General features: G+C 36.4%; 1 protein-coding gene across 1 annotated transcript in view; it reads left to right on the top strand.

Moving 5' to 3' along the window:
• The first annotated feature begins 1,973 nt into the window (after positions 1-1,973).
• The window catches only part of LOC116268662 (cohesin subunit SA-1-like), a 28,615-nt gene continuing 18,286 nt past the window's right edge, over positions 1,974-12,302 (top strand). The window contains exons 1-2 of the mRNA XM_031662599.1: positions 1,974-3,061; positions 5,440-5,513. Coding sequence (XP_031518459.1) covers positions 2,912-3,061; positions 5,440-5,513 — 224 coding nt within the window. The 5' untranslated portion in view covers positions 1,974-2,911. The remainder of the gene's footprint in view (positions 3,062-5,439; positions 5,514-12,302) is intronic.

Genomic DNA, 12,302 nt, shown 5'->3' on the forward strand with positions numbered 1-12,302 from the left:
TGCATATTATCTATTCATTTATTGTCTTCTTTTCCTCACTAGAATGTAAAAATCACAAAAGCAAGTACTTTGTTTTGTTCACTTACATATCCTTATACTACAACAGTGCTCAGTATATGCTGGATTGTTAGATGAACGAACAAGGATTTTAAATAAGTGCTTCTTTAGCTATGATGAATGGCCAGTTTTTAATTACAAATCTGTCACAACCTAGTACTTTTGTAAAATGCAGTGGAAATAGTATATATGTATGTATTAGTGTCATGCTATTAAAATCAACAGGCATTAAATTGTCAGATTGCTATAAAAATTTCTAAATGTTTTCAATTTTTTGCTTATAATGAACTTCTAATAAACTTGTTGTGGTCAGCACCCTATTTGCAGACCATACTCTCAGTATCGCTGTACTAGAACATATTTACCATTTTATAGTCAGCAGTTAAAATGTGAAAGCTGAATGAAGGACGTATTCTTCTCCTTGCTAGACAAAAAGAAGCCACTTAAAAGCTGATGTCACATTATAATGGCTGAATTCCTGCAGGATTATTAACTTATAAAAAGGTTTTGTTAGTAGTACCAGGAAAATTTAATAATACCATTTCTATGCAGGGTTAAGTCTTTTTCAGTGGACTCAGTTAAAACATCATAATCTTCATTTTTTGTCTATCGTTTAATTTGAGGTTTTTAATAGCTGTTTATGTGTTACTCAGTGAAGTCTCAGTTTTACAGGTTTAAAAATATTTTATCTCAGTAAACACTGCTGTATTATACCTAATATGCTTCCGAAGATATATTGATCATTTTTTACATGTCTTGTTTGTTTTAGTTTGTTGATTACTGTTTATGTATCTGGGATGGAAGGAGAGTCATTAAATAATGACATTTGGAGTTTGGGATCTGGGTTCACAAGAAGATATATAGCTGAAAGTAAAAGCTATGAAGTTTTTAAAAATCCGTGCCTCAGTTTCCACTGGTGAATTGCAACTAGGGTTGGTGTTAATTTTAATGCTTTTTAGCTCCTGGATCTTCAAGTCATTTTGCATTAGATATCTGAAGGTAGATACTAAATTAAGTTCCTTTGGGTGTCACTTCATATGCTCAGAACAAACACTGATAAACTAGTATTATCAACTTGAGTAGTTTGAATGCTCCAGATTCCTCTTGTCTTTGAGCTATTCTCTTTCCTTATACAGTTTAATTTTACAAATTCTTTTAAACTTCCATAGTGTGGTGCAATATACTACTACTGGCAACACACAAAACTCAAAATCACTATCTTATATTTCGAAACACAAGACTATTTCTCAGTTTAGTTCTATGACTATCACAGGAAGAAACATTTTGATTTAATGATGAATGCAAAAATCCTGGAAAATCCATTTCCTGGTCACTAATTTAAATTTGTTTTCAGGATTTTGCATTTTAATTCCCTTTACATGTAATGGTTTCACTAGAACTTAAACATTTGTTTTTCAGATTTTTATCTTACATTTTGGTTTGAAGGTGGCAGCAATTATTTAATAACACAGAACTGGATCAAAAATGTAAATAGAGTTTCCGAATAACAAATTGAGCGTGCATATAGATAGAAATACAGATACAGCATACATACATACATACGTGTATTTAGAAAACATATATGTTTACATATGTAATTAAGAAAAAATAGGCCAGGCATGGTGGCTCATGCCTGTAATCCCAGCACTTTGGGAGGCTGAGGTGGGCGGATCACCTGAGGTTGAGAGTTCGAGGCCAGCCTGGCCAACATGGTGAAACCCTGTCTCTACTAAAAAATACAATAATAAGCTGGGTGTGGTGGTGCATGCCTGTAATCCCAGCTACTCGGGAGGCTGTGGCAGGAGAACCACTTGAACCCGGGAGGTGGAGGTTGCAGTGAGCCGAGATTGCGCCATTGCACTCCAGCCTGGTCAACAAGAGCGAAACTCCACTTCAAAAAAAAAAAAAAAAAAAAAGAAAATGAAAGTTTATAAACAGTGCATGCTTGCTTTTAATTATATGGGTATGTTTGCAGATAAATGAATCAGTTATTCTAAAACACTGAAAAGTTCAATTTTTTAAATAACTGAATGTTTAGCCTAAAAGGAACAAAAAGGGGAAATTATTTAGCACTACAAACTCTCTTGTTCCTTTGCCTGTATTTCCTATATTCTCACTATCTCAGTAATGAAAACAAATATGAAAAGACGGAAGTTTGAGGTGTGTGTCATACCAGTTTGTCAGAGGATGTGAAACAAATTTGAAAGTAATAAGATTTACAAATACAAGTGAACATTTAAAAGTACATTATCACTGTGGCTGGGGAGGATAGGTCAATTGGAAATTCACAAAGTACATTTTTAATGGACTTTTATGAGTTTGGTAGGATCAGTATGTTTTTCAGGTTTGGAGGTTGTGCAACTCTGAGGTGAGGAACAAAGGGAAAGGACCATATGTGGGGGTAAAGATCACAAATTGATTGTAAACATTTAAAACATCTAAGATACCTTTGACACATTTAAGTAAAGGTACTAAGGATGCATTTATATATACTCATATTTGATGATCAGAAGAGAGGTTTAGGCTTGATTAGTGTGCCCTTAATGGGTGTATTTTTAGGAGTGGGGCAAAGGAGTTGTTGAAGATGATACTACTAAATTGCTTTCTTCTGTTAGTTAGGATGAGGCTGTGTTTAAATGGAAAGTGTTAACAAGCCAAGCTGAGGTAGAGAAAATTATATTGCAGATGAGTTTATTTCTATACATTAGTTATCTTTTATTTAAACTAAAATTATGCCTGGATTGTAAAACAGAAATTCACTAGTTTCATTTCTTCATCCATTGACTTTATTTATAATCTTATATGGATAAAGTTTTGATTCATAAATATTTTAATATTTCTTCATTTCATAGCCATGAAGCTCATGACTGCTCTGGTGAATGTTGCCTTAAACCTCAGTATTCATCAGGATAATACCCAGAGACAGTATGAAGCTGAGAGAAATAAAATGATTGGGAAGAGAGCCAATGAAAGGTTGGAGTTACTACTTCAGAAACGCAAAGAGGTAAGTTGGCAACTGATGATTTTATGTTCTGTAAATGTGTGGAATATATATGACATTAGTACTTTTTAAATCCTCTGTAAAAAAGTTTATGCATATATTTAATTAGGTTATTTGATGTCAGGGTTTCCAAGTGAAACTGGAGCATTCATTGGGGATCATGTAAGTGCCGTCTGATGGCAGAAAGGAATCATAGAACATGTCTGTTTTTGAAAGAAGTTGGTCTGGGAGTTAGGCAACTCAAAAAAGTTGTAAGGCTATAGGCTCAAAAAGTATGATAAATACTAAAGTCAGAACTGGGAGCCAGCAAAGCTACATTTCCAGGAAAAAACCAAAGGCTGCATACTAGCTGATGTATAAGGCACTCCTGTGAATACGATTTTTTCCCAGTTTTATAGTGACTCCTGTGAATAAGATTGGTCTCAGTTTTACAATGACATTTTCATGTATGTGTTAAAAATGATTTTATACTTTTTTTTTTTTTTTGAGTTGGTGTTTCGCTCTTCTTGCCCAGGCTGGAGTGCCATGGTGCGATCTTGACTCACTGCAACCTCCGCCTCCCCAAAAGCGATTCTCCTGCCTCAGCCTCCCAAGTAGCTGGGAGTACAGGCATGCGCCACCACACCTGGCTAATTTTGTATTTTCAGTAGAGATGGGGTTTCTCCATGTGTTGGTCAGGCTGATCTCAAACTCCCAGCCTCAGGTGATCCATCCACCTCGGCCTCCCAAAGTGCTGAGATTACAGGTGTGAGCTACCATGCCTGGCCTGTACTGGGTTTTTAATAGGAAACATTTTTATTTATCCAATACTACATAAAATCTTAGATCTGCACTATTAGTCTATCTTATAACTTGAAAAAAGATCATCACATTACTGCAAGGGAATTATGTATGAATAATAACTTAATGGGTTCATAACAGGCAAGAAAAAGCAACACTGTTTTGATTAAATTATTAGCCATACTGTATTAGTTTGATAGGGCTGCTATGACAAAGTACCACAAACTGAATGACTTAAAAAAATAATATTATCTCGCAGGTTTGCAGGCTAGAATTCCAAGATCAAGGTGTTGGCAGGGCCATCCTCTCTTGGAAGGTGTTAGGAAGGATGTGTTCCAGGCTTCTCTCCTAGTGTCTGGTAGTTGCTTGGCTGCTGGCAGCATAATTCCAATCTTTGCATGACATTCTTCCTGTGTGTATGTCTGTCTCCAAATTTATTCTTTAGGACATCAGTCATATTGGATTAGGGTCCTACCCTACTCCAGTATGGCCCCATCTTAATGAATTAAATCTGCCACAGTCCTCTTTCCTAATTTCACATTCTGAGGTACTCGAGGTTAGAATTTCAGCTTACAAATATTTAAGGAACGTAGTTGAACCCTTCACACATACCGTACTTGAAATATTATAGAAGTAAGTACTAGAGCTAGGCTTTCGTAAGTACTGCTGACTCAGAAATATATGCCTCTTATAAAATAATTAGTTTTTATATGATAAATGCAATAAAAGTAATTGTTAACACTTGGAGGAAGTTGCAGAAATTTGAATGATTTGCTATAAAAGTATTCCCAAAATTATTTTGGTAAAGCCTGAAACAAAGCATACAGCAAAAGAATAAATCTGAGGGAATTTTATTGTCACATTCATGTCATGTATGTAGTAAAAGCAAATATTTCACTGAATATTACTATACAGTAAATTATAGAATAAATTAGAATAATAAATACCACCTTGAATGTAATTCAATGCTGTTGTTGTTTTTGAGTAATAATAAACACAAACTTTAACTCTGATCAGTTTTGTTGCCTGAAATTCGTATCTTTGCCATAGATATTTTTAATTTTGTTACTGTACTTCACCATAAGTAGCCAGGATCCTTTTTATCTTCTGTTATACCTCTTATTTTGGGAAGGTGACCTGCTCTCTGTTACAGGCTAGTGAGATGCAGAGTAATGTTTAGATACATTAGATGGAGTAGGAAGTTTCTTTTACAACATCACATATGTTAATTAGGGATGTTTCTTCAACCAAGAAAGGCAAAACCAAGCCCAGGGACCTGATTTGGACAGAAGAGGTCTGTTCCTAAGGCAGATGATATTTCAGAGATAGGAATCTGACCACACTTAGCTATGCCACCACTCCTTGTTTGTCATTGTGAAGTTTGTGTCTAGAGACAGACAGTGGAAAGTTCTGAAACCAATATGATATAAATGTATAGGAATAATGGAAATATACTGGTAATTCACACATCTGTCGTACAAGTGAGAAAAAGGGTTGAAAACTACCCAGAATGAGAATAACCAGGATTTAAAAACAATTGGAACTGTTCCTTCCAAATAAAATGACCAATATTACAATTTATATATATTTTTTCATTTCAGCTACAAGAAAATCAGGATGAAATTGAAAATATGATGAACTCTATTTTTAAGGGTATATTTGTTCATAGATACCGGTAAGAGATTTTAAAAATAATTTTGAAGGCTTTTCAATTAAACATTTATTGATTTTTTTGTGTGTGTGTGTGGCCCAGGCTAACTATAAAACTCACTAATTATGACTCGTGTTTTATTTTCTGCAAAACAACTTTGGCTGTCAGTGTCACACTACAACTATAGAAGAAATTGTATGACTGCTGCCATACCGCTGTTACACTCTTCCAAATTCAGAACATAGGCCGTTGGAAGTAGCTTATGTACTTGGATTTATACTGATGGAATATTAATTAATAGAATCATAAACTAATATGGCTTTAATAAGATATTCTTGTTTTCACATTTAAAAAATTAAATGCCCTACTTTCTTGCTCTGTGGTACTCATTTTGTTCCATGGGCAAATTAATAATTTAAAAAAAAAAAAAAAACAAAAACAAACACCTATGTGAAGCTGGGTGAAAAGAGGACAGAGAAGGGCACCCCCTGCAGTTAATGCAACAACTATATCTTCATTCTTGTTTCCTTTCAGATAAACACATTGAAATAAAAGCTGTTAGCAAAATATTTTTGTCATCCTCCATTGTGAATGATTTTAGTTTGTCTTTCTGTGAAGCCCAAGAACCTTAAAAACACTAACTATATTGTAAAAGAGCATATTTTACGTTGAATGAATGAATCATATACATATACTTGTTACCTTCTGTTGATTAGATGTGATGTAAGTAGACAGACAATAAATAGAAGCACTGTTTTCATACCCATTTGAGAGTATATTTGGCTAATTAATATAGAGCGGTGGGATGTGGTGGCTCATCCCTGTAGTCCTGACACTTCGGGAGGCTAAGGTGGGGGGATCACTTGAGACCAGGAGTTCAAGACTACGTCTCTACAGAAAATTTAAAAATCAGCCAGTTGTGGTAGCGTGCACTTGTAGTCCCAGCTACTCGGGAGGCTGAGGTGGGAGGATTGCCTGAACCCAGGAGGTCAAGGCTGCAGTGAGCCTTGATTACACCACTGCACTCCAGCCTGGGTGACATAACAAGACCCTGTCTAAAACAAAACAAAGAAATACACACATACATAGCTGACCTTTGAACAACATGGGTTTGAACTGCAAGAATTGCCTGTAAACCATTTGTTTCCAACTAAACACGGATTGAAAATACAGTATTTGTGGGATATGAAACCTGTTTATGTGGAGGGCTAACTTCTTGAATATGCAGATTACTCAGAGACAACTGTAATATTTTTGAGTATGCATGGATTTTGCTATATGTGAGCAGTCCTAGAAGCAATCCCTGTGTATACCAAGGGGCAGCTTTGTGTGTGTGTGTGTGTGTGTGTGTGTGTGTGTGTGTGTGTGTGTATCTGTTTGATAATTTATTTTAATGGAACTTAAACATTTTAACCGAAAGAACAAAATGTTCTTTTGAAATAGGTCCAGGACTTTTATGTTGAGTATGGATTGTCTGATTGGAGTTTTATGTCCGCTTTCTTGGACATACTGCGTGTGTAACATGTTACTAATATATTTGTTTTAAAAAGAACTAGAATTTCCATATACCTGCCATGCAGTCTTTGTTTTTGTTTTTTGTGTTTTTTTTAACTGCACCGTTATGGAGGTATAATTCACAAAATAAACTACACATTTAAGTTCATAATTTGATGAATTTTTGACATACATACACCTGTGTATACATACCACCACCACAACCAAGATAATGAATCTCTCCATCGTCCTTAAGTAATTCAAGTGCCAAGTTTTCTAATGGCACTTCGTAACTCCTTTCTATCTCCCTTCCTGTCATTCTGCCTTGCCATCATCCTCAAACAAGCATTGATGTGCTATCTGATTTGTTTACATTTTCTAGAATTTTATACAAATGGAATTATACAGTATATCTTGGGGGTTTTTGTTGGGGAGGGGAATCTGGCTTTTCTGAACAAAATCAGAGCTTTTTAGTCATTGAATGTGTTGCTAGCTGTAGTACACATTTTATATATATATATATATTTACATTTATATATATATATTTACATTTATATATATGTGTGTATATATATATATATTTTTTTTTAATAAGATGGAGTTTTGCTCTTGATGCCCGGGCTGGAGTGCAATGGTGCGATCTCGGCTCCCTGCAACCTCCGTCTCCTGCCTCAGCCTACTGAGTAGCTGGGATTACAGGTGTGCACCACCACACCCAGCTAATTTTGTGGGTTTTTTTTTTTTTAAAGACAGAGTCTCGCTCTGTCGCCCAGGCTAAAGTGCAGTGTCACGCAGTGTCTGCTCACTGCAAGCTCCGCCCCTTGGGTTCACACCATTCTCCTGCCTCAGCCTCCCGAGTTGCTGGGACTACAGGCACCTGCCACCACACCTGGCTAATTTTTTGTATTTTTAGTAGAGACACAGTTTCACCATGTTAGCCAGGATGGTCTCGATCTCCTGACCCCGTGATCCACCTGCGTCGGCCTCCCAAAGTGCTGGGAGTATAGGCGCGAGGCACCGCACCTGGCCGTAATTTTGTATTTTTAATAGAGGCAGAGTTTCACCATGTTGTCAGGCTGGTCTTGAACCCCTGACCTCAAGAGATCCACCCACCTTGGCCTCCCAAAGTGCTGGGATTACAGACATGAGCCACCGTGCCATTCATGCCACCACACCCGGCTGGTATTCTTGATACAAGTTCATTAACAGATGTATAGCTTTTTTTCATTTTCTTAATGGTGACCTTTACAGAGCAAATGTTTTCAATTTGTATGGCCCGATTCGTGAGTTTTTCTTCTGTGGTCATGTTTTTGGTATCTGTGAACATTGCCTAACCCTAAGATTTCTTCTGGGTTTTATTTTAGAAGTTTATTTCTATCTCTTCTATTAAGGCATATGAACCATTTTTAATTCAATTTTTGTACATGATGTGATACAAGGGCAGAAGTCTACTTTTTGCATACAAATTTTCAGTTTTCCTAGCACCATTTAATGGCAAAGTATCCTTCCCCAATTGAATTACTGTGCCATCTCTCTTGAAGATGAATTGACTATAAAAACAAGGTTTTATTTTTGGATTTTCTGTATATCCTTATTCTGATAACCAACTGCATTGAGTATGCTTTAGACGAGCTTTTAAAATTAGGTAGTGTAAGTTGTCTTACTTTATTCTTTGTTTTCAAAAAATTTTTGACTAGTATAGATTCTTTGCATTTCTATATAAATCTTAGGATCAGCTTGTCGATTTTTGAACAAAAGTTTCTGAAATTATCATAGGGATTGTAATGACTCTGTAAACCAATTTGAAGAGAATTAACCTCTTAACAATATTTAATTTATTCCTTATCTTAAGGGGGAAACAATCAGACTTTGAAATTAGGCACGATGTTATCAACTGTAAGTTTTGTATAGATACTCTTCAGTAGGATGAGGAAATTTACTTCTAGTCTGATTTTTGGGTGTTTTTATCATGATGGATTGATATTTTTCTGTATCTTTTCTGTTTTGAATGAGGTGGTCATGCAGGTTTTTTCTTTTATTCTATTAATATGGTGTATTGTGTTCATTGATTTTCAGATATTATACCAACCTTGCATTTTGGGAGAAATTCCACATGGCCATGATATACAATCCTTTTTATATGCTGCTGGATTCAGTTTGCTAGTATTTTGTTAAGGATTTGTGCATTTACTTTCATAAGGAGTAACAGTGTCAATACTAGCCTTATAGAATACACTGGGAGCCGTTCTTCCTGCTCTGTTTTCTGAAAGAATTTATGAAGGATTGGTAATATTTCTATGTTGGTAGAATTCAGCAGAGAAGCCCCTTGATCCCAGGCTTTTCTTTGTGTAAAGAGTTTTAATTACTAATTCAATTTACTTTATGTATCCTGAATTTTTTTTTATTTTGTTTTGTTTTTTATCAATGTATTTTCTTGAGACAGAGTCTCTCTCTGTCACCCAGGCTAGAGTGCAGTGGCACAATCACAACTCCCTAGAGCCTTATTCTCCTGGGCTCGAGCAGTTCTCCTGCCTCATCTCCCAAGTAGCTGGGACTGCAGGCAAACTCCACCATACCTGGCTAATTTTTTATTTTTTGTGGAAACTAGAGCTCTCTATTTTGCCCAGAATGGTTGAGAACTCTTGACCTCAAGCAGTCCTTGTGCCTCAGCCTCCCAAAATACTAGGATTATAGGTATGAGCCACTGTGCCCTGCACACTGCCAGATTTTTTGTTTTTGAGTCAGATTTGGTCATTTGTATTTCTCAGGCAATATGTCTATTTCATGCAAATTGTAAATTTAATGGCATAATATTATTCATAATATTTTGTAGTCATTTTAATTTTTGGGGGGTTGGCAGCCCCCTTATTTATTCTTGTGTGATTTGTGTCTTTTTTGTCTTTCTCCGTCTCACTATAAGTTTCAGTTTTGTTGATCTTTTCAAATAATAATGAACTTGTAGTTTTGTTGGCTTTCTCTTTTTTATTTCCTTGATTTATGTTTCAGTATTTATTATTTCTTTCTGTCTGGTTGCTTTGGTTTTAATTTGCTTTTTTTTTTTTTTTTTTTTTTGAGACAGGATCTCGCTCTGTTGTCCAAGCTGGAGTGCAGTGTCATGATCATTGCTCACTGCAGCCTTGACCTCCTGGGCTCAAGCAGTACTCCCGCCTCAGCCCCCTGAGTAGTTGGGACTACAAGCACACATCACTATGCCTGGCTAATTTTTGTTATTTTTGTAGAGTCAGGGTTTGGCCCTGTTGTCCAGGCTGGTCTTCAACTCCTGGACTCAAGTGATCCACCAACCTCAGCCTCCCAAAGTGATGGGATTACAGGTGTGAGCCATCCTTTGCTAATCTTTTCATTTTGGTTTGGTTTGGTTTTTTTGAGACAGGGTTTTACTCTGTCACCCAGGTGTGAGTGCAGTGGCACAGTCAGAGCTCACTTCAGGCTCAACGTCCTGGGCTCAGGCGATCTTCCCACCTCAGCCTCCTGAGTAGCTGGGACTATAAGCACACGCTACCATACCTGGTTAGTTTTTTGTATTTTTAGTGGAGGCGAGTTTTCACCATGTTGCCCAAGCTGGTCTCAAATTCTTGGGCTCAAACCGTCCACCAGCCTCAGCCTCCCAAAGTGCTGTGATTAGGCGTTAACTATCATTCCTGGCCTAATTATTTCTTAAGTTGAAAACTAAGATTATTCATTTTATATCCTTCCTCCTTTCTGAACTCCCCTTATTAGCTCTAAATATTCCACAAAGCACTACTGTAGCCTAGCTTCATTTTCTTGTCCTTCCTTTGTGCTGTTATTGTTGTGTATATTTTGTCTACATTAGTTACTAACCCACCTGTACTTCATTTTTTCAGTGTTCAGTCATCTCTTAATAAAATTAAGAGAAGAAAATATACTTACTGTCTTCTAATTTACTTTCCTGTTAACATTTTTGATGTTCTTCATTTTTTTCATGTGGAATTTAGTTATTGTATCGTGTTATTTTCTTTCAGTTTGAAGGACTTCATTTTGTGTCCCTTGTAAGGTAAATTTTCCCCTGCTTAAACTGTTAAATGACATGTATATATCTGGGGACAGTCTTAGGGCTCACCTTATGTTTTCCCCCCTCAGAGATTACCGTTCTACTCTGATAATCCAACATCTAAAAATCATTTTGTGCAATTTGGTTTTTGTTTTCATTTACTTTTTTCAGGTGAGAGCATAAATTCTGTCCATCTTGGCTCTGTCATGCAGTCTTGAATTCAGAATCCATATTTTTTGATTTTCTGTCAGTCTGTAACACCAGTGTTTATTTTAATGACTCACCTTTGTTGAGTCTTGACAAAGCTTTCAACCTATTATCCTTGTAGAAACAACAATTATTCAATTTCTTACTGTTACAGTGTTGATTTGCATTTTATTTAATCAGACCTTGCATAAACTGGTATTGGATCTGTCACAGCCTGACACAACTATTCAAAACTAGAATACAAGTGTAGTTGAGAATGTGACCTACTTAGCAAAAGTGATCAGCATGCCATGGATACTAATCATTAATTTCCATAAGTATCACTCAGTCTACATTATTGATTAATAGGAGATATTACTGCATGTACTGGAAGTAGTAGGTACTATGCAGAGATGGCACTTTAAGTTACCACTTTGTGTCCCATTTACCGCCATCCACTTCCAACAAATTTGATTTTTTTGTTTTTTTGTTTTGTTTTGTTTTTGAGACAGAGTCTTGCTCTGTCGCCTAGGCTGGAGTGCAGTGGTGTGATCTTGGCTGATTGCAGCCCCCGCCTCCTGGATTCAAGTGATTCTCCTGCTTCAGCCTCCTGAGTAGCTGGGATTACAGGTGTGCGCCACCTTCCTCAGCTAATTTTCTATTTTTAATAGAGACAGGGTTTCACCATGTTGGCCTGGCTGGTCTTGAACTCCTGTCCTCAGGTGATCTTTCTGCCTCGAGCTCCCAAAGTGCTGGGATTACAAGTGTGAGCCACCGCACCCAGCCAACAAATTGGATTTTAATCTGTATGCTGCTAGATCTAAGTAATCATTTACAGTAAGTATGGAGGCCAGAAGAATGTGTTTTCTGACTGAATCCTTGTGGTATTGCTTAAGTCTAGAATTTGGGAAACTGTACCTCAGACCAAATGATCAGTTTCTTCAACAAATAAATGACAAATAATAAGAACCAGGGGATGTAAAAACACAAAATACTGAATGTGAAAAACACTCACAAATTCATATTTAATAAACAGGATATATTTTAGAATGTTGAGGAGACAGTTAGTGAATTAGAATGTAATACTGAGGAATTTACCCAGA

Source organism: Papio anubis, unplaced genomic scaffold, assembly GCF_008728515.1.
Source record: "Papio anubis isolate 15944 unplaced genomic scaffold, Panubis1.0 scaffold795, whole genome shotgun sequence".
Lineage (NCBI taxonomy): Eukaryota > Metazoa > Chordata > Mammalia > Primates > Cercopithecidae > Papio > Papio anubis.